This window comes from Notothenia rossii, assembly GCF_949606895.1.
Source record: "Notothenia rossii genome assembly, chromosome: 5".
Taxonomy (NCBI): domain Eukaryota; kingdom Metazoa; phylum Chordata; class Actinopteri; order Perciformes; family Nototheniidae; genus Notothenia; species Notothenia rossii.
This window is the reverse complement of record NC_136903.1, coordinates 2,425,826-2,453,325: the sequence shown is the minus strand read 5'-3', so window position 1 is coordinate 2,453,325 and position 27,500 is coordinate 2,425,826. Positions and strand designations below refer to the sequence as shown.

The following is a 27,500-nucleotide window of genomic DNA, read 5'->3' as shown; positions in this document are numbered from 1 at the left end:
TGAGTCCTCATATCAGTGAGTCACGGTGCATAACACAAGTGACGTAACGACGATCCAAATGGACCAATCCGTGGAGCTCTCACTCAGCCGTATCTTTTCTCAGCCACAGCTGCGTGGATCTCCACTCACAGTTCGCCAGACACTCGTGTGTGTGTGTGTTCAGGCTGAGTTCAGGCTAGTGATGGGATTTATGGCTCCGTTCCTTTCAAAGAGCTGTTCAAAAGAGCCGTTTTTTAAAAAGGGGGCGGGGTTACTAGGTTTATCTGCAAAATAATCACCAGGATATTATTGACTGTATTGCCAGACCTAATGTCGATAATCTGCTTTGTAAACACGACACAAGGTGGCGCCATATCCATGTCATTCATGTCCGTGAATGTACTCTGAATTTACCCTCTGTATGTGTTAAGTAAATAAAGTTGCCTTGCCTTGAATGAAATTCATGCAACTCTTAATATTAGATACTGTGTTTTTAAGTGCCTTTACAAATGGTGTGCTTCATCACTGCCTGGGTTTTGGTTGAAGTGCATCCAAAATGCTGTTGCGTTTTCGCGTTTGGCTCATTTTCCATCTGAAAAACACGTCGTCTACCTGTCCTGTACCACTTGTTATGACTTCTGTCTCTCACGTGTTCCGTTTAAGACCCACCCCATCTCACTCCTCGTGCTGAAACCTACCAATCACAGTAGGGGCGGGTCTTCACAGAATACATTTGGGGAACAAAATCAAGCTTGTTAAAAGGCGAGTGTATTTTGGCAGGCAGTGAGTTCGGACCAACGATTGAACGATGACAAGAACGGCTCTCACCAAGTACGACTCGGTTCCCCTCGTTCGTACCAAAGAGCCGTTCAAAAGAATCGGCTCGTTCGCGACCGACACATCACTAGCTCAGGCTGAGTTTCGGTGTGTCTCGCAGACCCCACGCAGCAACCAGGAAACGACTCCAGCTCACACTGTCCGCTCCTCGAGCCTCAAAGGGCGGAGCAGCGAGCCCCCCAACGTCCCTCCAACACGACACCCAGACCCCACGCAGCATTCTCATCTGTTTGTCATTCCTGGGGTCATTTCCTGGTTGCTAACAAACACCATTGTAACACATAATCACTGATGTTCTGCTGTAACGGTGGTGGACTCATCAGAACAGAGTGGGCGAGCTGACCAATCAGAGCCCACGGGGGGGGGGGGGGGGGGAGCTCCAACAAGGCGTGTAGGACAGAGAGTGAATACACATACTATACAGATAGAGATGTCCCGATCCAATCACGTGATCGGGGATCGGAGCCGATCACGTGAATTTCAAAAGATCGGAATCGGGACAAAAAAATCGGGGATCGAATTTTTTATTTTTTTATTATTTTGTATTCAATGTTACAAAACAAAAATGACCATGTTCAAGTCTTAAAGTCATCCTGAGGCCTTAGCTTTGGTTTCAAATTACACAACATCATGTATGTGTTGCTTCTTTGGGGCTTGTTTTCATAGACCTGCTTATTTCTCTCAAATCTGGCAACAGAGTGGGCGCAGTGTCTAATTGTAGCAGTAAGCTAACGAGTACTGATAAGCTTTATTTTGTTTTGATCCAATGCTGCACAACTGAACTGATCCAATGCTGCTGTGAAAGAAAGAAGCTATATCCATGTTGGATAGAATATCCAATTTAAATAAAAAAATAACCTTAAGGGACAACTTGAATGCTTTTTTTCCTCTTAATGCATTGCATAAATATCGGATCGGGAAAAATCGGTATCGGCAAATTGTCAAAATCAAATGATCGGAATCGGATCGGGAGCAAAAAAAGGTGGTCGGGACATCCCTATGTACAGAGATGCTGTTTGAGAAACCAATGTGAGTTTGGAACATTGAACAATGTGAATCTATTCTAGTAGACCTCAACAATGGAACTATGATCAGTAGGAATGGACCTTTAAGTACTTGTGTGACAGTTGAGGAAACATTGCCTTCTTTGTTATTGCATGTAAACACCTGCTGCTGCTGACCTTGAAGCAGAGGGCGGTGTGAGTGTGCTTTGTCTCAGCAGGGAGGTGACGCTGCGTTTCTGTTCAGGTTCTGCATCCTTTTCAAAACATCCTCCCTGCTGACTCCGAGCTCTGCGGCTTTATATTTCAATTCTGCCTTTCCTTCCCCTCCCTCCTGTCAGCAGCGTCCTTATCGCAGCTGCTGCAGTCTCTCAACAACACCTCCACCTTTATTACAATCTCACGTCGACAAATTCCCAGATATTCCCCAGCATGCACCAGGGCTTTCTGAAGTAAAACCTGCCTTATTATTGTCATTCCTCCCGTGTGGTGTGTTCAATTCAAATCTTTTTAAAGCTGCGCCCCTGAGAACATTAACATTTCATAATCCCATTTTCTCCCAGCACTGTTCACACTGTCTGGCTGGTTCTTTAAAAATTCATGTGCTTTTTAAAAAAACGTGATTCTCCCGATGTGTTCCTTCACAGGTCACTCGCTGAGTCACTTCTTTATTTTGATGACGTGAGTGCATTTTGAATACTTCTCATAGTGTTGAAAAGAACTTACTAGCAGTAGTTGCTGTACAATTCCCCCAAAGCGTCACTCTTTAGTGTCCCCTGGTCTCCCAGCTGTGTACGTCACTCTTTAGTGTCCCCTGGTCTCCCAGCTGTGTGCGTCACTCTTTAGTGTCCCCTGGTCTCCCAGCTGTGTGTGTCACTCTTTAGTGTCCCCTGGTCTCCCAGCTGTGTGCGTCACTCTTTAGTGTCCCCTGGTCTCCCAGCTGTGTACGTCACTCTTTAGTATCCCCTGGTCTCCCAGATGTGTGCGTCACTCTTTAGTGTCCCCTTGTCTCCCAGCTGTGTGCGTCACTCTTTAGTGCCCCCTGGTCTCCCAGCTGTGTGCGTCACTCTTTAGTGTCCCCTGGTCTCCCAGCTGTGTGTGTCACTCTTTAGTGTCCCCTGGTCTCCCAGCTGTGTGCGTCACTCTTTAGTGTCCCCTGGTCTCCCAGCTGTGTACGTCACTCTTTAGTATCCCCTGGTCTCCCAGATGTGTGCGTCACTCTTTAGTGTCCCCTTGTCTCCCAGCTGTGTGCGTCACTCTTTAGTGCCCCCTGGTCTCCCAGCTGTGTGCGTCACTCTTTTGTGTCCCCTTGTCTCCCAGCTGTGTGCGTCACTCTTTAGTGTCCCCTGGTCTCCAGCTGTGTGCGTCACTCTTTAGTGTCCCCTGGTCTTCCAGCTGTGTGTGTCACTCTTTAGTGTCCCCTGGTCTCCCAGCTGTGTGCGTCACTCTTTAGTGTCCCCTGCTCTCCAGCTGTGTGCGTCACTCTTTAGTTTCCCCTGGTCTCCCAGCTGTGTGCGTAACTCTTTAGTGTCCCCTGCTCTCCAGCTGTGTGCGTCACTCTTTAGTTTCCCCTGGTCTCCCAGCTGTGTGCGTCACTCTTTAGTGTCCCCTGGTCTCCCAGCTGTGTGTGTCACTCTTTAGTGTCCCCTGGTCTCCCAGCTGTGTGCGTCACTCTTTAGTGTCCCCTGGTCTCCCAGCTGTGTACGTCACTCTTTAGTGTCCCCTGCTCTCCAGCTGTGTGCGTCACTCTTTAGTTTCCCCTGGTCTCCCAGCTGTGTGTGTCACTCTTTAGTGTCCCCTGGTCTCCCAGCTGTGTGCGTCACTCTTTAGTGTCCCCTGGTCTCCCAGCTGTGTACGTCACTCTTTAGTGTCCCCTGCTCTCCAGCTGTGTGCGTCACTCTTTAGTTTCCCCTGGTCTCCCAGCTGTGTGCGTCACTCTTTAGTGTCCCCTGGTCTCCCAGCTGTGTGTGTCACTCTTTAGTGTCCCCTGGTCTCCCAGCTGTGTGCGTCACTCTTTAGTGTCCCCTGGTCTCCCAGCTGTGTACGTCACTCTTTAGTGTCCCCTGGTCTCCCAGCTGTGTGCGTCACTCTTTAGTGTCCCCTGGTCTCCCAGCTGTGTGTGTCACTCTTTAGTGTCCCCTGGTCTCCCAGCTGTGTGCGTCACTCTTTAGTGTCCCCTGGTCTCCCAGCTGTGTACGTCACTCTTTAGTATCCCCTGGTCTCCCAGATGTGTGCGTCACTCTTTAGTGTCCCCTTGTCTCCCAGCTGTGTGCGTCACTCTTTAGTGCCCCCTGGTCTCCCAGCTGTGTGCGTCACTCTTTTGTGTCCCCTTGTCTCCCAGCTGTGTGCGTCACTCTTTAGTGTCCCCTGGTCTCCAGCTGTGTGCGTCACTCTTTAGTGTCCCCTGGTCTTCCAGCTGTGTGTGTCACTCTTTAGTGTCCCCTGGTCTCCCAGCTGTGTGCGTCACTCTTTAGTGTCCCCTGCTCTCCAGCTGTGTGCGTCACTCTTTAGTTTCCCCTGGTCTCCCAGCTGTGTGCGTAACTCTTTAGTGTCCCCTGCTCTCCAGCTGTGTGCGTCACTCTTTAGTTTCCCCTGGTCTCCCAGCTGTGTGTGTCACTCTTTAGTGTCCCCTGGTCTCCCAGCTGTGTGCGTCACTCTTTAGTGTCCCCTGCTCTCCAGCTGTGTGCGTCACTCTTTAGTTTCCCCTGGTCTCCAGCTGTGTGCGTCACTCTTTAATTTCCCCTGGTCTCCAGCTGTGTGCGTCACTCTTTAGTGTCCCCTGGTCTCCCAGCTGTGTGCGTCAGACTTTAGTGTCCCCTGGTCTCCCAGCTGTGTGCATCACTCTTTAGTGTCCCCTGGTCTCCCAGCTGTGTGCGTCACTCTTTAGTGTCCCCTGGTCTCCCAGCTGTGTTCGTCATTCTTTAGTGTCCCCTGGTCTCCCAGCTGTGTGCGTCACTCTTTAGTGTCCCTTTGTCTCCCAGCTGTGTGTGTCACTCTTTAGTGTCCCCTGGTCTCCAGCTGTGTGCGTCACTCTTTAGTGTCCCCTGGTCTTCCAGCTGTGTGTGTCACTCTTTAGTGTCCCCTGATATCCCAGCTGTGTGCGTCACTCTTTAGTGTCCCCTGGTCTCCAGCTGTGTGTGTCACTCTTCAGCGTTGTGTATTTGCAGCGTTTGGTTTCTGCAGCTTTTAGTGAACGCTGCCATGTCTCCTCAAGTTGCTGAATGTTCTCTAAAAGCTGCATGTGATGTCAAGTTGCTGGAGATGTTTCTTCATGTGGAACATTTGGGTTTTTATATCTGCTTCCTTTCTGAAGCTGCTGAGGGCGACTGTGGCTGCGAGGGAGTGTGGTCGTCTTTCAACCAGAAGGTTGTGGGTTTGATCCCTGCCCATGCACTCAACACGTCGATGTATCCTTGGGCGAGATACTTAACCCTGAGTTGCTCCCGATGGCCAACGGTGTGTGAATGTTAGTTCCTAGAGTCAGGCACACTGCTCTGTGTGAATGGGTGAACGACATGTAGTATGTGAAGCGCTTTGAGGGGTCTTAAAGACTGGATAAAGCGCTATATAAGTACAGTCCATTTGCAGCGTGTTTCTCCTGATGGACTTTCTTTGGGACGTTGTAGCGTGTTGGCAGCTGTCGGCCAACGTTCATCCAGATGAGAAGTATGTTAAAAAACACTGAGTACAGGACGATGCTCTTATAACGTCAAAAAAGTGGGTCGCTGACTTCTCACATTCAACAAAGCCGCAGTCTAGGCTACATAACGAATGTTGGGTCCATGTAGCAGCCGGTTATAAAGTGCTAACGTTAACTCTGCTAGCTAGCTTTCAGAGCTGATCGTGACTTTGTGTCTGAGTTTAGACGACACTACAGGCTCAAAGGTTACACACTGCATACCTCACAATGTACGACATGCTCCTGCACTAAGTGTTTGAATCGAGACAAAGTGTATCCGCCGCTTCATTCATTCAGACTTTGCCTGCAGCTGCAACACTCTGCTGCTACTATTCCTGTCATACTCTGCTTTAATGCACATTACACGCTCAGTACAACGCACACACACACACACACACACACACACACACACACACACAAAGCATTAGTGGCAGCATGTGGCCTCTCTCTCTCTCTCTCTCTCTCTCTCTCTCTCTCTCTCTCTCTCTCTCTCTCTCTCTCTCTCTCTCTCTCTCTCTCTCTCTCTCTCTCAGCAGCCAGTGTGTATAGGAGCTCAGAGTCGAGCAGCGATAAGGACGAAGAGGAGAAAGACGACGGCGAGCTACGTTTTAATCCCGGAATGAAACTCAACTCCAGCGTCTGATTCCTGAATGCGAGACGCTCTCCGATTCTGCTTTTTATCGAGGGATGTATCTCTGAGTCCAGACTCGTTTCTGTCCTTGAAGACAAAGTCCGGTTTTGGGGGGAACAGATTGTGTTTCTGTTTTTTAAAATAATAGACGAGATATAGTTCAGATTTTCTCTCTGCGGAGCGCTGCAGATGAAGCCGAGCAAGATCAGTGTCTGTCTCCTCTCTCTGTTTGGAGGCTGAAGCAGCTGAGCAGATGGTGAGCGGTGTGTGTGTGTGTGTGTGTGTGTGTGTGTGTGTGTGTGTGTGTGTGTGTGTGTGTGTGTGTGTGTGTGTGTGTGTGTGTGTGTGTGTGTGTGTGTGTGTGTGTGGATACTGAATGTGCCTTTGAAAGTGATACAGTGTGTCCTGTATGTGTGTTCATGCAAACTATAAGGACATTAAATAGTAGAAAAAGCTGTCGAAATTACTTTGTCTTTTTACGGTGGACGACAGGTGCAATCAGGCTAGAACGTTCCAAACCTCTTCCATCAGGAGAAACACGCTGCAGCTTCAGAAAGGATGCAGATATAAAAACCAAAATGTTCCACATGAAGAAACATCTCCAGCAACTTGACATCACATGCAGCTTTTAGAGAACATTCAGCAACTTGAGGAGACATGGCAGCGTTTACTAAAAGCTGCAGAAACCAAACGCTGCAAATACACAACGCTGAAGAAGCTCAAACACAACGGAGACCAGGGGACACTAACGAGTGACGCACACAGTTGGGAGACCAGGGGACACTAAAGAGTGACGCACACAGCTGGGAGACCAGGGGACACTAAAGAGTGACACACAAAGCTGGGAGACCAGGGGACACTAAAGAGTGACGCACACAGCTGGGAGACCAGGGGACACTAAAGAGTGACACACACAGCTGGGAGACCAGGGGACATTAAAAAGTGACGCACACAGCTGGAAGACCAGGGGACACTAAAGAGTGAAGCACACAGCTGGGAGACCAGGGGACACTAAAGAGTGACGCACACAGCTGGAGACCAGGGGACACTAAAGAGTGACACAAACAGCTGGGAGACCAGGGGACACTAAAGAGTGACGCACACAGCTGGAGACCAGGGGACACTAAAGAGTGACGCACATAGCTGGGAGACCAGGGGACACTAAAGAGTGACGCACACAGCTGGGAGACCAGGGGACACTAAAGAGTGACGCACACAGCTGGGAGACCAGGGGACACTAAAGAGTGAAGCACACAGCTGGGAGACCAGGGGACACTAAAGAGTGACGCACACAGCTGGGAGACCAGGGGACACTAAAGAGTGACACACACAGCTGGGAGACCAAGGGACACTAAAGAGTGACGCACACAGCTGGGAGACCAGGGGACACTAAAGAGTGACGCACACAGATGGGAGACCAGGGGACACTAAAGAGTGACGCACACAGCTGGGAGACCAGGGGACACTAAAGAGTGACACACACAGCTGGGAGACCAGGGGACATTAAAAAGTGACGCACACAGCTGGAAGACCAGGGGACACTAAAGAGTGACGCACACAGCTGGGAGACCAGGGGACACTAAAGAGTGACGCACACAGCTGGAGACCAGGGTACACTAAAGAGTGACGCACACAGCTGGGAGACCAGGGGACACTACAGAGTGACGCACACAGCTGGAGACCAGGGGACACTAAAGAGTGACGCACACAGCTGGGAGACCAGGGGACACTAAAGAGTGACGCACACAGCTGGAGACCAGGGGACACTAAAGAGTGACGCACATAGCTGGGAGAACAGGGGACACTAAAGAGTGACGCACACAGCTGGAGACCAGGGGACACTAAAGAGTGACGCACATAGCTGGGAGAACAGGGGACACTAAAGAGTGACGCACACAGATGGGAGACCAGGGGACACTAAAGAGTGACGCACACAGCTGGAGACCAGGGGACACTAAAGAGTGATGCACACAGCTGGGAGATCAGGGGACACTAAAAAGTGTTGCACACAGCTGGGACAGAGTGCTTGGTGAAGTTCAGGATTATAAAAGTGGATTATTTGTATTTGCAGCGTTTGGTTTCTGCAGCTTTTAGTAAACGCTGTGCATGTTTCCTCAAGTTGCTGAACTACTAGAACTAAGAGTCCAAAGAAAGTACGGTGCAGGTTGTAAGATATGCTCGTGGTTTTGAAATAAGGTGTCCAACAAATAGATTTAACTGGAAATCTTTCTCGTACTTTCGGCCGTTAAAGTGTAAGCCTGGTCTTTTAATAGAGCGTCTGAGAACATGTGGGCGTCTCCTCAGTACAGTGTGTTTCTGCTCTCGGCCTTTTGGCCCGAACGCTCGAATGCATCGCTCTATGGAGGAAAAGTGCAGCCGCCATTGATGGAGAGGTTTTTCTTGTCAGAGGCCATTAGGAGGTGAGCAGTACGCCACGAGAAGCAAGGGACACAATCCCAACAGATGAGTTTTACATCGAGATAATAAGTCTGTTATGACGCTTGTAGCAACAGCCAAGAACCGAGAGCATCACAAATGTCTCTACTTTAAAGAGTCCTCTCCTGCTGATGTTCAGGTGTATATCAGTATGTAGTGTCTCTACTTTAAAGAGTCCTCTCCTGCTGATGTTCAGGTGTATATCAGTATGTAGTGTCTCTACTTTAAAGAGTCCTCTCCTGCTGATGTTCAGGTGTATATCAGTATGTAGTGTCTCTACTTTAAAGAGTCCTCTCCTGCTGATGTTCAGGTGTATATCAGTATGTAATGTCTCTACTTTAAAGAGTCCTCTCTTGCTGATGTTCAGGTGTATATCAGTATGTAGTGTCTCTACTTTAAAGAGTCCTCTCTTGCTGATGTTCAGGTGTATATCAGTATGTAGTGTCTCTACTTTAAAGAGTCCTCTCCTGCTGATGTTCAGGTTTATATCAGTATGTAGTGTCTCTACTTTAAAGAGTCCTCTCCTGCTGATGTTCAGGTGTATATCAGTATGTAGTGTCTCTACTTTAAAGAGTCCTCTCTTGCTGATGTTCAGGTGTATATCAGTATGTAGTGTCTCTACTTTAAAGAGTCCTCTCCTGCTGATGTTCAGGTGTATATCAGTATGTAGTGTCTCTACTTTAAAGAGTCCTCTCCTGCTGATGTTCAGGTGTATATCAGTATGTAGTGTCTCTACTTTAAAGAGTTCTCTCCTGCTGATGTTCAGGTGTATATCAGTATGTAGTGTCTCTACTTTAAAGAGTCCTCTCCTGCTGATGTTCAGGTGTATATCAGTATGTAGTGTCTCTACTTTAAAGAGTCCTCTCCTGCTGATGTTCAGGTGTATATCAGTATGTAGTGTCTCTACTTTAAAGAGTCCTCTCCTGCTGAATTTCAGGTGTATATCAGTATGTAGTGTCTCTACTTTAAAGAGTCCTCTCCTGCTGATGTTCAGGTGTATATCAGTATGTAGTGTCTCTACTTTAAAGAGTCCTCTCCTGCTGATGTTCAGGTGTATATCAGTATGTAGTGTCTCTACTTTAAAGAGTCCTCTCTTGCTGATGTTCAGGTGTATATCAGTATGTAGTGTCTCTACTTTAAAGAGTCCTGTCCTGCTGATGTTCAGGTGTGTATCAGTATGTAGTGTCTCTACTTTAAAGAGTCCTCTCCTGCTGATGTTCAGGTGTATATCAGTATGTAGTGTCTCTACTTTAAAGAGTCCTCTCTTGCTGAGGTTCAGGTGTATATCAGTATGTAGTGTCTCTACTTTAAAGAGTCCTCTCCTGCTGATGTTCAGGTGTATATCAGTATGTAGTGTCTCTACTTTAAAGAGTCCTCTCCTGCTGATGTTCAGGTGTATATCAGTATGTAGTGTCTCTACTTTAAAGAGTCCTCTCCTGCTAATGTTCAGGTGTATATCAGTATGTAGTGTCTCTACTTTAAAGAGTTCTCTCCTGCTGATGTTCAGGTGTATATCAGTATGTAGTGTCTCTACTTTAAAGAGTCCTCTCCTGCTGATGTTCAGGTGTATATCAGTATGTAGTGTCTCTACTTTAAAGAGTCCTCTCCTGCTGATGTTCAGGTGTATATCAGTATGTAGTGTCTCTACTTTAAAGAGTCCTCTCCTGCTGAATTTCAGGTGTATATCAGTATGTAGTGTCTCTACTTTAAAGAGTCCTCTCCTGCTGATGTTCAGGTGTATATCAGTATGTAGTGTCTCTACTTTAAAGAGTCCTCTCCTGCTGATGTTCAGGTGTATGTCAGTATGTAGTGTCTCTACTTTAAAGAGTCCTCTCCTGCTGATGTTCAGGTGCATATCAGTATGTAGTGTCTCTACTTTAAAGAGTCCTCTCCTGCTGATGTTCAGGTGTATATCAGTATGTAGTGTCTCTACTTTAAAGAGTCCTGTCCTGCTGATGTTCAGGTGTGTATCAGTATGTAGTGTCTCTACTTTAAAGAGTCCTCTCCTGCTGATGTTCAGGTGTGTATCAGTATGTAGTGTCTCTACTTTAAAGAGTCCTCTCCTGCTGATGTTCAGGTGTATATCAGTATGTAGTGTCTCTACTTTAAAGAGTCCTCTCCTGCTGATGTTTAGGTGTATATCAGTATGTAGTGTCTCTACTTTAAAGAGTTCTCTCCTGCTGATGTGCAGGTGTATATCAGTGTGTAGTGTCTCTACTTTAAAGAGTCCTCTCCTGCTGATGTTTAGGTGTATATCAGTATCTAGTGTCTCTACTTTAAAGAGTCCTCTCCTGCTGATGTTCAGGTTTATATCAGTATGTAGTGTCTCTACTTTAAAGAGTCCTCTCCTGCTGATGTTCAGGTGTATATCAGTATGTAGTGTCTCTACTTTAAAGAGTCCTCTCCTGCTGATGTTCAGGTGTATATCATTATGTAGTGTCTCTACTTTAAAGAGTCCTCTCCGGCTGATGTTCAGGTGTATATCAGTATGTAGTGTCTCTACTTTAAAGAGTCCTCTCCTGCTGATGTTCAGGTGTATATCAGTATGTAGTGTCTCTACTTTAAAGAGTCCCTTCCATCCTAAATTCAAACCCATTACAGTCTGAAGGCCGTGAAGTCTTCGGCCTAGAAAGGTTTGTTGAATGTTCTCTCACACACGAACCTGCCGGTTGAGTTTAGGTGTAAGTGACGTCCTCGACCCACACCCAGCAGCCTCTGAGATCTCTGTGGAGTCCTCACAAAGTAAAAAAAGACAGAGACGCCAAGTGGTGGACAGCTCAGGGACGAGTGACGGAGGAGAGAGATGTGGAAAAGCAGCCAGGAGCAACTTCAGCACTTGATAAACAGAAGATGACATTCCAACCTCTACGTTTGCTTTTGTTTCCTCGGCTGGCTGCCATAGAGGTGTTTCGAGTGTGTGTATTGAGTGTGTACGCATGCACAGTGGGGGTGTGTGGAGTGTGTTCACGGTGTTGTTGAGTTTCTATTATTCGCGAGGTTTACGTAAGACAAGATCAAGTTCTTCTGTAAATCCTTTTCCCCTTGTTCTACAGTTTGTAATTTGATTCAAGGTCCATCTGTGGTTACAACCTCCAGAGAGGCAGGGGTCAGAGTTCATCATAGGATCTGCTCATCCTCTTACAGGCTGCCGTAGATGATCTAATGTGAGCGACAGCTGTCAGTCAACGTCTTACCGGAGTTAACAGGCCTTCAGATTATTGTGTTTTCATTTTACAGCTCGGACCTGAGACTCTTCAAGTCCTCGCACTCTAAGGACTAGAATCGACCCAATAAACCTACACATGTTCACTTATAAGATCCTTTTCTGAAGTTCCCTTTAACCGCCTGTCTTTATTTGTATACAGTGGTTTCGTGATGCTTAGAAACTAAACATTCTGTGCCCGAAGTAAAACCATTTTTACCTGGATAATGCCATTTTGCATCCATTGACCGTACTTCTGCTTTCCATTGATCTACTTTTCTGTCGTTTCTTCCAAACTTCACTTTGTGTTCATTCTGGGTTAGTTTAGGCTGCTGTGGTTGATCTGACGTGAGCGACAGCTGTCAGTCAGCGTCTTACCAGAGTTACCAAGCCTTCAGATTATTTTCAATTTTTACAGCATCTGTATTGTGCTGCACGCGTACAGGACCTGAAACTCGTCAAGAATCGACCGAATAAACATGTTCACTTATAACATCCTTTTCTGAAGTTCCCTTTAACCGCTTGTTTTTATTTGTATACAGTGGTTTCGTGATGCTTAGAAACGAAACATTCTGTGCCCGAAGTAAAACCATTTTTACCTGGATAATGCCATTTTGCATCCATTGACCGTACTTCTGCTTCCCATTGATCTACTTTTCTGTCGTTCTTCTTCGCTTCGTGTTCATTCTGGGTTAGTTTAGGCTTGATCTGAGAAATGTCTCGCTGCTTCCACCTTGGTTGCTTCATGTGAGGAATTGTAAAAAATGTAGGGATGCATCGAATATTCGGCCACCAAAAATTATCGGCCGAAAATGGTTAAAAAGGCCCTTTCGGCTTTCGGCCTTGGAATGAATGTACTGTATGCATTCAGAAGTGCTGAATAAATGTTTTATGGACCCATAATAGTGATTATTATTTAAGCTAAGTTTTGCCATAATCATTTCTTTTTCCATAATCAGGTAGCTGAACAACATCGGTAAAAAATGTATACATTATATATATATATATTTCTATTAATCATTTTTCGGCCTTTTGGCATTCGGTTTTCGGCCAACTGTTTCCTATTTTCGGTATCGGTTTCGGCCAAGAATTTCCCATTCGGTGCACCCCTAAAAAAATGGGTTGCTTAAAGCCTTTAAAAAACAACTAACACTGCTGTTCTTGTGAGAGTATCCGTACACACTGGATTATATCTTCTAAACCAAGAAGACCTGCTTGTGATTATTATCTAGGAGAGAAGACTGTGAGCTCGTGAGGATGTGAAGTGACGTCAAATATACTTCTGGGATCCACATTGTCTCTCCCCATTATCCCATTACCTCCTCCTCTACCTGCATTGTGATTTCCCCTGCTTTGTGATGTCAGCTGTGGCCTGAAGGCACCGCAGCAGAGTGACTGGTATCATTGTGCCAACTTAACAAAAGGAAGACAAGCAACAAAAGGAAGACCTTGAGGCGGCTTTCCTCTCGCTCTTTAAAGCATCTACAGAGGGATGACGGAGCCACGGCACTTTCCTTTAACTCTCATGCACACTCCTCCTCCCCCCCCCCCCCCCCCCCCGCACATCTGAGTGTCCAGAACAAACCACACAGATCCAGAGGAGGATTAAAAATGCAGGAATCATCAAAAATCCAAACGTTCTTCGTGGATTGAAACGACGCTGACGCTGTGCTGTATTTGCAGCGTAGAGGAATTGCGAGTGGACAGAAGTTGGCGTTGACTTTTCTCCGATGTTGCCGGATGAAAACACGGAGGATTATTCCACTTCGATATCAAGCTTGTGTTCTCTCTGAAGAAGAAGAATGGAGAGGATTGAGGACACAAGCAAAACGCTGTGAGTTACAGAACAACCGCAGCCTGTGGCCAAAACACTTTGGATCAGCTCCGCCGGAGGATAAGCTGTTGATGTTTCTTTTTAATCAGCAAACAGGAAACACTCCACTTAATCTTGCATATCGGGTTGCACTCTTTATGGCGGCGGAGATGTTTGAGACACAGAATGATCGGTTTGAAGCCCTGGACCAGATGTGAGGAGTAAAGCTTGCTGATAACGAGATGAACAGAAAGCTGGAAGAGAGCAAAGTAAATCTAAACAAAGCTCACAGAGGATTATCCCTTATAGTGAAGCTGTGAAGCGTTACAGCCCGCTGTTCCTTTCCTCACTTCTTGTTTACTTGTGAGGATGTAGCACTTCAAGGTTTGAGATGAACAAGAGCAAATGTATCAGAAAACATCGCTTTAAAAAAAATAAAAAAGTCCAAATGAAAACCCTTTCGACATAGAAACGGTCCGGCAACATCAGCGAGCAGACGCTAAAGATTACATCGTGTTTAAACCTCTTAAAACATTCAGCTTTCCCGTCTTTGGGGAACTTTAGGCGAATGCAGTTGCCATAACAAAGCATATTTGTGCCTTTTGATGTTGTCTTCAAGCGTTGGCTTATCCTCTACAAGTCTGTCAAGAACTGATTGGCTCTTCTGGCAAACTTTGGTAATAAACATTGGTTCCTTCAGGCAGATACAGTGTGACCTTTCTTGGAGATATATTGATATATATCAGTTTGGAAACGCACAAAAATGTCTTGCAAATAAACAGCGTGTCCATTGGAGAGCATTGACGGTTTCTCAAATGATTTAAAGCTTTTCTAGTTTTTCTTTGATCGGGCCCAGCTTTGGCTTCATACACAAAAGTGGCTGATCTTGATGTGAAGTTCATTTCAAAACTGTACCATATGTCCCATACATATATTACATTTCTTTTAGCTGACGCTCTTATCCAAAGGGACTTACAATAAGTGCAAAAACCATAAAGATTCAAACTCCGAACATCAAGGAAAGTGCAGATATATTCACGTCAACCAAGTTCATAGTTAGTACTGGTGAATCAGATACAAGGCCTAAATTAACTCCTGTTTTTTTTAACTGCCAAGGTACAATCGAAATAGATGCATTTTCAGTTTGCGACAGAAGATATGCAGAGTTACTACTGTCCTGATGTCGATGTTGATATATAGATCACAAGGTATCCTGATATGTGGAGCCAGTAGTTTGACGAAACGTTGATTGGAAGTAGAAACATGCGATGGCTGAAACATGAATCCTACAGAAGACTCCTTAGTCGTGATGTTGAGGAACACTGTAGAACTCATTAGCCTCTCTCCATTGTGTTTCTCTTTCAGGAAGTTGTTCACAGCTTGGTGTGACCCGGCGGAGAGCCACGGCTGAGAGTCTGAAGCCACAGGAGAGTCAATGTGACAGACATGAAGAACCTGGACCAGTATGGACACAATCACAAGGAGAGTCTGGGTGAGTCCGGACAGACGGCACCTCAATCTGCTTCCATAGTAGTGCTGCAGACCATTCGATCCACCAGGGAAATCTTTTCAAAAGGGGATACAAGAACTAACATTGGCAAATAAACTCCTTTCCGGTTACTCTGGATGGTCACCAAAAGTCTGTTTCACTTTCAAGACCTTGGTGTCAAATCATACAATTATGAAGATGTGGAAACCAAATTCAGACTTCAGGAGTTACTCAAAGCTTCTTTTAACCATATCTGAGTCATATGTTCAAGATAATCCGTCAATGGAAAACTGGGTATCCTAACATGCATGTTAGTGGAGGTGGTGGAGGTATTTTGGGGCGTAGGAGCGTAGGTAGAACTGGTGAAATGATGGTGTGGGCTAACTTATTCCGCTAACATATAACTAGTATAAATATTAGTGTGGTTAAGTGTCCGAAGATCCCTAAAAATCCCCACATTTTGTTTTCAAAATCACACAAAAGACTCTGAAGGAGTTCCCATATATTAGAATTGACTCAAATAATCAAAGATATATCATTCAATACCAAAATCACGATATTGGTTCCGTGGTTTAAATGATGTGGTAAAATACTGACTCCTCGCCTAAAATGACAGCTGGATGACGGTTGGATTTGGAAAATTCAACGTCCTTTTTTTAAATAAATGGCCACAGAAGAATGGATGTGGACATTTTGGCGCTTGTATCCACTTTTGAAAGATTATTCCAGCGATCTGAAGCACTAAAAAGACGCTGAAAGAAAACCTTTAATGACGATTTAGCTTTCCCTTCTGTCCTCAACGGCTGGTGTTGCAGTGTTTTGAGTTCTCTCTTGGATAACGTTTGTATTAAAGTGTCTCCTGTGTTGCAGTGTTTTGAGTTCTCTCTCTTGGATAACGTTTGTATTAAAGTGTCTCCTGTGTTGCAGTGTTTTGAGTTCTCTCTCTTGGATAACGTTTGTATTAAAGTGTCTCTGTGTTGCAGTGTTTTGAGTTCTCTCTCTTGGGTAAAGTTTGAATTAAAGTGTCTCCTGTGTTGCAGTGTTTTGAGTTCTCTCTCTTGGATAACGTTTGTATTAAAGTTTCTCTGTGTTGCAGTGTTTTGAGTTCTCTCTCTTGGATAACGTTTGTATTAAAGTGTCTCCTGTGTTGCAGTGTTTTGAGTTCTCTCTTGGATAACGTTTGTATTAAAGTGACTCCTGTGTTGCAGTGTTTGCCGCCCTGTCCGGTCTGATGCTGGTTCCTCTGGTTCTGCTGGGCTCGGTCCACGGTTGCCCCGGTGATTGCTCCTGTTACGGTAACACCACCGACTGCTCCTCCGCCGGCCTCCTGTCTCTGACCTCCGTCCTGGTGCTGTTGGACCGGGACTCTCTGATCCTCCGCCTCCCCCAGAACAACCTCTCCTCCCTGGGCTCCACTGAGCTGATGAACCTCAGCCGCCTGGAGCTCCTGGACCTCTCCCAGAATCACTTTTCCGCCCTACAGCCCGGAGCGTTTTCAGACATTAACGGCCTGCGATTCCTCAATCTTTCTTCCAACTACCTCGGTAATCGCGTTTTTTCTGTCCCGAACAACACCACGGATGTCCTAGAGGGTTTGAATGGGAGTCAAGGGAGCGCCGGATTGAGCAAGGACGCGTTCAGAGGGCTTTGGAGGCTACGAGGACTCGATTTGTCCTCCAATGGCCTCCTGTGGCTGCCCAAAGGTCTGCTGGACGGGCTGCAGAGACTCGACTGGCTCTCCTTGGCCAGTAATCGTCTGGCGGCCCTGGATCGGGTCACTTTCGAACCCCTGGTGGGGCTTCAGGAGCTCCGACTGGCGGGAAACCCTTGGGAATGCGACTGCAAACTGAGAGAATTCAAGCACTGGATAGAGTGGCTGATTTACAGGGGTGAGCACACTTCAGATTCTCTGGAGTCTGTACTTCAAACGCAGCCTGATCAAAGCAATGAATCTCTGCACTGTATTTCATTTTAGGATTGACTGGTGCTCAAAAGAGTGCTTCAGTCTTATGTCCTGAACAGCAAATATTCCACTGTCTCTCTCTCTCTCTCTCTCTCTCTCTCGTACAGACGGACAGGTGGACGCCATGCAGTGCAGCCTCCCGGGGGATTTGAAGGGTCGAGATATCCGCAGCGTCCCGGCAGAGATGTTCACTCACTGTCTCCAGATAACCTCCAACAACAAAGAGACTCCGGGATACGCCAACAGACCTCCGTGTCCACCGGGTCGAATCAACACCAACGAGGAATGCGTCCGCCAACGATATCGACCCGTCAGCGTCCGACGTGCCCACGGCACGCAGATCGTCGCGGGCGTGATTTGCGGCACGGTGTGCGTCATGATGGTGGTGGCGGCGACTTACGGATGTGTTTACGCCTCGCTGATGGCACGATACCAGAGAGAGATGAAGAGCCGAGGGCAGCCTCTGATGGCCGAGTGCGGCACCGACACGGACCTGGAGGACGGACAGATGGGTTCTCCGGAGGACATGCCGCCCAAAGAGGCCATAGTGCACGGGTATCGGATCAGCAGCTTCTGACACGTCTGATTTTTGTATTTTTCCAGGACACTCAGCGACTTCTGGAGGTGGAAGCTGACTGGAAACATCAGGCTAAGATTTCGACTTCACTAAGTAGGCAGAAGCTAAAGATCTCACTGTGTAAAAACCCAGTAAAACATACAGCTTTCCCAATTCAGTTGCCATAACATAGCAATTGTGCACCTTTTACTGTTGTCGTGACGATTCTAACACCAATAAATCAGACTGGCTATTATACTGGTATGACAGCCAGCTATTATATCGTCTCCGGGGGACACGCCGCCTAAAGAGGTCATCGTGCACGTTATCGAATCAGAGGCTTCCAACCCGCTGCTTTTGGTCTGATTTCCTGATTCTTCCAGGACACTCAAAGACGTCTGGAGACAGAAACCCTGCAGATCGGATGACTGGACTTACCCCTAAGGGAGATGCCAGCCATCCTCCGGAGGAAACCCATCTCAGCCTCTTGTATTCCCGGTCTTTCTCTTCAATAAGCAGGTAGAAGCTAAAGATTACACTGTGTAAAAACCCAGCAAAGCTTTGCCATTTTTGCCAAACTTACGGCGTACTCCTTTAGTCTCCGCGCTGCAGCTTTTAAACTCCTCTGGAGCTGCTGAAGCACTTCTGCACCTTGACTTCCCTTCATATCGTTTCTCCTTTAGTTACCATGACAAAGCACTTTTACTGTTCTCTTTACCATTCTAACAACATTAAATAACCAAGGCTATTATAGAGGCAGTGTACCAACCGATTGCTCGGACCTGGAGGACGGGCCGTTGCCTTCCCCAAAGGACACGCCCCCAAAGAGGCCATTGTGCACGGGTATCGGATCAGCAGCTTCTGATTGGCTGCTTCTGTCTGTTTCCTGATTCTTCCAGGAGGCGTCTATTGTTTTTCCAACCCAGTTCAGATTAAACCACGCCCATTTCCACATGATGAATGTGTATTGACACAGCATCAGAGCGTCGATTTAGGAGTATTCAAGCCACTTAGTATGAATTGGACCGAGTTCATAGAGCATCGTTTTCAAAGTAAATGGTATTATTTTAATATGAAAGAAGATCACAGTCAGGCAATTTGTTTAATATTAATTCACCACGGATTTAAGAATAATAAACTAAAAACCAATGTGTAGCTTATAATAGCTTGTTGTTGGTTCGTCAAGCTTTGCACAGAACCATGTAACTGAGTAAATGTACTTCGTGACTCTCCTACATGGTCAGAGCATTTTGTCCCAAGCTAGAGATGTGATATAACTTTAGCGTTGTTAACACGGGCACCTTCTCTTTATACATCCATGACGCAGTCACGAAGAGCTGCCTGAATGCAGGACTGGGAGTGGTTGAATCTATACTGGGTTGGAGGACACTCTGTCTGGAGGGGGAACCCTGCAGCTCAGAGAGAGAGAGGCTAATGGAGTGGACTGTATTGAGAGAATGCCGCAGCACTTCCTTTAATGTATGGATGCTCTGTGAATTGTTATTCCCCGCGCTGCATCTCCACGCTGCAGCTTTTAAACTCCTCTGAAGCTGCTCATGCACTTCTGCACCTTGCCTTCCCTTAGTCCTCTAGACACATACAAAACCTCCTTTTTGTTTTGAGCCAAAAAAATGTGAATGTGAATCTGTGAAATGTGACTTTTCTCCGTTTTTTTTGCACAAATTCTCTTGTTTTCTTCTGATATTTTATGTTTTATGTTACATCCCCACTTTGGGAAATAGTCATTCCTCTGTTAGGAGGATGCCCAGTTGAATTCCCTCTAGATATCAGACACTTTAACCATGTTAGAGGCCTGCTGTTTCAACACCACTGAGGTAAAATGCATTCAAACAACATTTGAGCCGTACTGCCACCTACAGGGCGAGCATTGAACTGCAACACCTTAAATCCAGCACAAGTTATGAGGACAAGTATTCCCAACATCGCAGAGTGAAAGTGTGATCCACCTTGACTGCAATATCCAGATGTGTTCATGTATTTGTCCCTTTTTCTTTCTGTGATAAGCACATGTCTCAAACTCAACTCAAGGACTGTAAATCAGGCGGAAAATAATAAACTCTATATTTATCTAATTATCCTGGACTTCCTTCTTATTTATTTTAATAACACCACAAAATGGCTTCCACCAAAACACCAGCCGGGAAACAACATTCATCAAACCATTTAAAAAGAAGTCATACTCAACAGACAAAATAAAGGGCTCAACATTTCCATATTCTGAGATAAGGGCTGCATCTTATGGTTATTTTGGTTATTAATCTATAAATGTTCAGAAAATTGTGAAAATGACCATCCACCCGCCTGAATCCAAGGTGATGTCTTTAAATGTGAGTGAAATGAGTTCAGAACTCAAAGATATTACATTTAATATTATATAAAGCATCGGATATTTCTATATTTGAGGCTGAAAACTGCATTTTCTGACTTTTTTGCACTTTACTTTTTACAATTACTCAAGTGCTGACATGTTTCTGTTGATTGACTTATCTTTGCAGCTCTATCTGAGATTAAGAGAAACAACCTGATCATTTCAACAAAGTCCTGTCATGAAAATGTGTTTACAGACATCAGCCATCATTTGGTTTAGAGAGCGGCTTTTCTGCTTTTGAGGGTTTCCCCTCCCTGCAGTGTGTTCGGTAGGTTGTATGTAAATGGTCTGCAGAGGCTACAATCCCTGTGTTCCCCCCAGAGGGAGTTTCGCTCCAACAACCCTCTGTTTTCTATTCTTCTCATGTCTCAACATCACAGATGCTGCACAATGAGGGATTAGCACCCTGAAACTCAGACCAATTCATTCAATGACACTGTTGGTCCATCAACTATTAATACAAACTATGTGGAGGAAAGACTTCAGCTGGATTACAAAACTGTTGTTGTGTCTCTCAGTGAAGTTTATAATAACCTAAATGCAACCTGTTCCCAGGCTGCTGGTGAACGGGACGCTCTGGATTTTGATTTCCAGCTTTCTAGCTTACAACATATTTGACCCCCTGATCTTACCTGACACACACAGGAAACAATGCAGATCAGATTTAAGAGTTATGTCCTCTCACTTGCCTCTCAGGGCTTCTGTATTTCCATGACGTCCCACTAACAAGATAAAAAATCACAGCTCTAAAATAATTATGAAATAGAGACTTACCTCCAGCTATGGCCGTCTTCCCTTCAGAGGACACGGTCGCTGACGTCACCGCGATCACGTATTTCACTCCTGTAGAGAAACACCGATTGAGTGTCAGCTGGTAATAATGGTTCTGCTGATACTGCAGTAAATATATAATGAGCAGAGGTGGGAAGTGACTAAGTACATTTGATCAAGTACTGTACTTAAGTCAAATGTTTGAGATACTTGACTATTTCCAAGTAATTCTGCTTTATACTTCTAATGCACTCCAATTATAACAGATTTAGATCTTGTACTTGAGTAAAAGTAGAAGTACTCAGATCTTGTTCTTGAGTAAAAGTAGAAGTACTCAGATCTTGTACTTGAGTAAAAGTAGAAGTACTCAGATCTTGTTCTTGAGTAAAAGTAGAAGTACTCAGATCTTGTACTTGAGTAAAAGTAGAAGTACTCAGATCTTGTTCTTGAGTAAAAGTATAAGTACTCTGATCTTGTTCTTGAGTAAAAATAGAAGTACTCAGATATTGTACTTGAGTAAAAGTAGAAGTACTCAGATCTTGTTCTTGAGTAAAAGTAGAAGTACTCAGATCTTGTACTTGAGTAAAAGTAGAAGTACTCTGATATTGTTCTTGAGTAAAAGTAGAAGTACTCTGATCTTGTACTTGAGTAAAAGTAGAAGTACTCAGATCTTGTTCTTGAGTTAAAGTAGAAGTACTCAGATCTTGTACTTGAGTAAAAGTAGAAGTACTCTGATCTTGTACTTCAGTAAAAGTATAAGTACTCAGATCTTGTTCTTGAGTTAAAGTAGAAGTACTCAGATCTTGTACTTGAGTAAAAGTAGAAGTACTCTGATCTTGTTCTTGAGTAAAAATAGAAGTACTCAGATCTTGTACTTGAGTAAAAGTAGAAGTACTCTGATCTTGTACTTCAGTAAAAGTATAAGTACTCAGATATTGTACTTGAGTAAAAGTAGAAGTACTCAGATCTTGTTCTTGAGTAAAAGTAGAAGTACTTAGATCTTGTACTTGAGTAAAAGTAGAAGTACTCAGATCTTGTACTTGAGTAAAAGTAGAAGTACTCAGATCTTGTTCTTGAGTAAAAGTAGAAATACTCAGATCTTGTACTTGAGTAAAAGTAGAAGTACTCAGATCTTGTTCTTGAGTAAAAGTAGAAGTACTCAGATCTTGTTCTTGAGTAAAAATAGAAGAGTATTATCATCAAAATATAGTGAAAGTAACAAAAGTAAAAGTAGTCATTGTGCAGATTGGTCCATTTCATTTTGACAGTAGTGTATTGGTACTATCACTGAAGTAAAGTATCTGAATACTTCTTCCACTGCTGATTATGAGATGGTGAACCTTTGTCGTTGACTGGGTAATAGTAGAAGCTTCCGGGAGTGTTTTCCACGGCGAGGCGGTACCACAGCGGGAAGTGATCCATGGTGAACAGGTTGGCTTTATCAGCTGCCGTCAGAAACTTCCTGTCAGGGGGAGTTCAGAAAAGATACTTTAAGACACAATTAATAGTCCAGGTCTGGTAAGTGACAGGAGGATACAAGCATGTGGTGAGTCTAAGTAAATAAGTAGCTCCAGACTGAATTCAAATGAACTTCCCTGCAAGTTTGTAAAGGGTGCAGGAATGAGTCCTAAAACCAAGATCACGCCCAACATTAGCCGCCTTTAGCTTAGCGGTGGTAACGTGAAGTCATGTGACCGTGCTGTAGTTCCTTTATAGCCCAACATTAGCCGCCTTTAGCTTAGCGGTGGTAACGTGAAGTCATGTGACCGTGCTGTAGTTCCTTTATAGCCCAACATTAGCCGCCTTTAGCTTAGCGGTGGGGACGTGAAGTCATGTGACCATACTGTAGTTCCTTTATAGCCCAACATTAGCCGCCTTTAGCTTAGCGGTGGAGAGGTGAAGTCATGTGACCGTGCTGTAGTTCCTTTATAGCCCAACATTAGCCGCCTTTAGCTTAGCGGTGGAGAGGTGAAGTCATGTGACCGTGCTGTAGTTCCTTTATAGCCCAACATTAGCCGCCTTTAGCTTAGCGGTGGTGACGTGAAGTCATGTGACCGTGCTGTAGTTCCTTTATAGCCTAACATTAGCCTCCTTTAGCTTAGCGGTGGTGACGTGAAGTCATGTGACCGTGCTGTAGTTCCTTTATAGCCCAACATTAGCCACCTTTAGCTTAGCGGTGGTGACGTGAAGTCATGTGACCGTGCTGTAGTTCCTTTATAGCCCAACATTAGCCACCTTTAGCTTAGCGGTGGTGACGTGAAGTCATGTGACCGTGCTGTAGTTCCTTTATAGCCCAACATTAGCCACCTTTAGCTTAGCGGTGGTGACGTGAAGTCATGTGACCGTGCTGTAGTTCCTTTATAGTCCAACATTAGCCTCCTTTAGCTTAGCGGTGGTGACGTGAAGTCATGTGACCGTGCTGTAGTTCCTTTATAGCCTAACATTAGCCTCCTTTAGCTTAGCGGTGGTGACGCGAAGTCATGTGACCGTGCTGTAGTTCCTTTATAGCCCAACATTAGCCTCCTTTAGCTTAGCGGTGGTGACGTGAAGTCATGTGACCGTGCTGTAGTTCCTTTATAGCCCAACATTAGCCACCTTTAGCTTAGCGGTGGTGACGTGAAGTCATGTGACCGTGCTGTAGTTCCTTTATAGCCCAGCATTAGCTTTTTACTTCAGAACCATAAAGTGGTGTTAGTATGTGGAGATTATCCTGCTGAACTAAACTTTGGACCAGGGAGATGCTGCCTTCAGGGTCCAACACCGAAAGCTCTGAGAGAAAGTTAAATGGTACACCACAGTAAATGTCAGATATATTTTCTAACGGGTCTTACTTTGCCACCCTGCTCTCCAATCCGGCGTATCTTGTGAGCCTCAAAAGGCCGGAGCGAGTTCCGAGGAACGCCGTCTCCACGCCCGCCTCCACTCTGAAGATCACAGAGTTAAAAGGGGGAGGGAGGTCAGGTACTCTTTAAAACAGTTAGTTATGGGTACTTTTTACTTAAGTACATTTTGAAGCCCATACTTCTTTACTTTTACTTTAAACACAAGTATCTGTACTTCTACTTGAGTAAAGGATGTGTGTACTTTTGTCCTCTCTGCTAATAATATAAGGTCTCACTTGTCGTTGAGCATCAGAGCGTTCCAGTACGCTTCCATCGGTGCCGTCACCACCGCGTCGAACAGAACGTGCTGCAGCAACACCTCGTCACCTGCTCACAGGTAATATAACATCAATATGATAAACATTTAACTCATGCGATGGAGAGAAATGATTGTACTGAGAGTTTCGTACACTCCATGTCCGGCTCGAGCCCCAGAAGGTACCGGATGGCGGCCTGAAGCTGAGAGAACTTCATGTAGGTCGGGTCGATGTCCGTCACACAGTACGTCCTGAGAGGAGAGGAATCATTCAATATATTAAAGGTCCCCTATCATACTGTTCTTCATCAATATATCACAGGTCTCAGATATATCCAGAGCCTGTCTCTGATTGGCTGAACCACCAAACAGATCATTGCAGCATTACCCATAATCCCCTCTGTTTCAGCCCTGTTTCCAAAGTGCTGATTCTCTGTCTGTTACTTTAGATGAAAATAAGGAGCCCCTCCCCACGCCCCTCTGAGAGACATTTGGTTACAAAGAACTCAATGGGGCTCTAGGAGGAGATTCAGGTGATAAGGGGGGGGGGGGGGGGGTTACCTTGGTTGCTGATTGGCTAATGGTTACACAAGACAAAACATCGTGATGACATCATAAAGTGGCCAAAATCTGATCACATGTTGATGTAGAAGAGACATGGAGAAGAGGGGACACATGTTGATGTAGAAGAGACATGGAGAAGAGGGGACACATGTTGATGTAGAAGAGACATGGAGAAGAGGGGACACATGTTGATGTTGAAGAGACATGAAGAAGAGGGGACACATGTTGATGTAGAAGAGACATGAAGAAGAGGGGACACATGTTGATGTAGAAGAGACATGGAGAAGAGGGGACACATGTTGATGTAGAAGAGACATGGAGAAGAGGGGACACTTGTTGATGTAGAAGAGACATGGAGAAGAGGGGACACATGTTGATGTAGTAGAGACATGAGGAAGAGGGGACACATGTTGATGTAGAAGAGACATGGAGAAGAGGGGACACTTGTTGATGTAGAAGAGACATGGAGAAGAGGGGACACATGTTGATGTAGTAGAGACATGAGGAAGAGGGGACACATGTTGATGTAGAAGAGACATGAAGAAGAGGGGACACATGTTGATGTGGAAGAGACATGGAGAAGAGGGGACACATGTTGATGTAGAAGAGACATGAAGAAGAGGGGACACATGTTGATGTAGAAGAGACATGAAGAAGAGGGGACACATGTTGATGTAGAAGAGACATGGAGAAGAGGGGACACATGTTGATGTAGAAGAGACATGAAGAAGAGGGGACACATGTTGATGTAGAAGAGACATGAGGAAGAGGGGACACATGTTGATGTAGAAGAGACATGAAGAAGAGGGGACACATGTTGATGTAGAAGAGACATGAAGAAGAGGGGACACATGTTGATGTAGAAGAGACATGAAGAAGAGGGGACACATGTTGATGTAGAAGAGACATGAAGAAGAGGGGACACATGTTGATGTAGAAGAGACATGGAGAAGAGGGGACACATGTTGATGTAGAAGAGACATGAAGAAGAGGGGACACATGTTGATGTAGAAGAGACATGAAGAAGAGGGGACACATGTTGATGTAGAAGAGACATGGAGAAGAGGGGACACATGTTGATGTAGAAGAGACATGAAGAAGAGGGGACACATGTTGATGTAGAAGAGACATGAAGAAGAGGGGACACATGTTGATGTAGAAGAGACATGAAGAAGAGGGGACACATGTTGATGTAGAAGAGACATGGAGAAGAGGGGACACATGTTGATGTAGAAGAGACATGGAGAAGAGGGGACACATGTTGATGTAGAAGAGACATGAAGAAGAGGGGACACATGTTGATGTAGAAGAGACATGGAGATGAGGGGACACATGTTGATGTAGAAGAGACATGGAGAAGAGGGGACACTGTTGATGTAGAAGAGACGTGAAGAAGAGGGGACACATGTTGATGTAGAAGAGACATGAAGAAGAGGGGACACATGTTGATGTAGAAGAGACATGGAGAAGAGGGGACACATGTTGATGTAGAAGAGACATGGAGAAGAGGGGACACATGTTGATGTAGAAGAGACATGGAGAAGAGGGGACACATGTTGATGTAGAAGAGACATGGAGAAGAGTGGACACATGTTGATGTAGAAGAGACATGGAGAAGAGGGGACCCATGTTGATGTAGAAGAGACATGAAGAAGAGGGGACACATGTTGATGTAGAAGAGACATGAAGAAGAGGGGACACATGTTGATGTAGGAGAGACATGGAGAAGAGGGGACACTGTTGTTAATGAATTGTATTTATTGATTTTGCGCCAGATGTTGGACAGTTATGTTAATGCACATTATTTGATAGATTGCATAATTTGTCAACCAGATTTATTTTGTTCTTGATTTGTTTATACAGCATTTTTACATAGCAGCAAATATTTTGAAAGCTATATTTAAATATTTTGGTCAAATAATTGAAGTTAAATTAATGCATTTAATAATTGATTTTAACCAAGTTTTTTTCAGCTCGGATGTTTGACTATCATGCGCCTTCTCTTGTAGATTTTATAATATATTTAACAAGGTTTCTTTATGGTTATTTGGGGCTATTAGTTAAAAATAATGCATTTATACATTCTACAATAGATTATAGATTATTTAACAACTCTTGTAATAATGTAATGTAATTCTACCCTCACAAAAATACAATTATACAAAAGTTAAAATAATGCATTTATAGATTCTAGAATAAATTGTAGATGACATTATTATTATTATTAATTTAGTATTTATTTAGATTTTTTTTAAAATGCATTTAATAATAATTAAATAACGTCCTGTATTAATCATGAGTTTCAGACGTACCACTCGGAGGCGATGCTGAGGTCGGGGGAGGTCAGGTCGTGCAGTCCTGCAGAGACAAACACAAACAATGCATCAGTTATATTTTAATATTGACTTCCTTCAACAGAGGACATGTGATGTCCATCTTCTGAGTCTGTGTAGGAAGCTCTTTTTTAAACGCATGAAAGGAAAAGCCATGAATTTCACACGGTTTCTACAAATAGATTCAAAGGTTTAAACTTTATCGTCAAACATTTTTCCAACATGAGGTTGCTGTATGTCGTACACACTGTAAGACTGAGGCTATTCATGTGTGTTTGTGATATTGGGCTATAAAAGAGAAGATAAGAAGTACTTTATTGATCCCAATTTGGGAAATGTTAGTGTTGCAGAAGCATAAAAACACAAGGCATTGCACAATAACAATTAAAAAGACTAGGAATAAACAAGAAAGTAGAAAATATTTAAGCAATAGCTCACGACAGGCCGTGGTATATGCTCATTATATCACAGCTGAGGGGCGTGGTTCCCCCTTAGCTGCAGGCAGTTTGCTTTTCAGCCCAACGGTATACTGTTTTTCTCAGACGCGGAGGGATACTGACTTGTTGTGAAAAGTAACTTACAATTCTACCCGTGGTATACGCTCAGTATATCACGGCTAAGAACCAATCAGATTGCTTGATTTGACTTGTCCGTTTTATAAACATGTTTATACTATATAAACAATATTTGATTGTTATTCACAAAATCGACAGCGTTGT

General features: G+C 44.7%; 2 protein-coding genes across 2 annotated transcripts in view; one reads left to right on the top strand and one right to left on the bottom strand.

Annotated features, from left to right (window-relative positions):
- Nucleotides 1–27,500, bottom strand: part of LOC307041222 (voltage-dependent calcium channel subunit alpha-2/delta-4-like) — a 99,487-nt gene that overhangs the window by 32,225 nt on the left and 39,762 nt on the right. Inside the window, exons 17-22 of the mRNA XM_079684545.1 lie at nt 26,761–26,825; nt 24,039–24,136; nt 23,865–23,955; nt 23,578–23,670; nt 22,087–22,208; nt 20,750–20,818 (exon numbers count right to left, since the gene is read on the bottom strand). Coding sequence (XP_079540671.1) covers nt 20,750–20,818; nt 22,087–22,208; nt 23,578–23,670; nt 23,865–23,955; nt 24,039–24,136; nt 26,761–26,825 — 538 coding nt within the window. The remainder of the gene's footprint in view (nt 1–20,749; nt 20,819–22,086; nt 22,209–23,577; nt 23,671–23,864; nt 23,956–24,038; nt 24,137–26,760; nt 26,826–27,500) is intronic.
- Nucleotides 6,079–19,168, top strand: LOC307040826 (uncharacterized protein). Its single transcript, XM_079683974.1, has 4 exons — nt 6,079–6,383; nt 14,944–15,070; nt 16,276–16,956; nt 17,138–19,168. Exons 2-4 carry the CDS (start codon nt 15,025–15,027, stop codon nt 17,605–17,607), a joined length of 1,197 nt encoding a protein of 398 aa, XP_079540100.1. The 5' UTR covers nt 6,079–6,383; nt 14,944–15,024; the 3' UTR covers nt 17,608–19,168.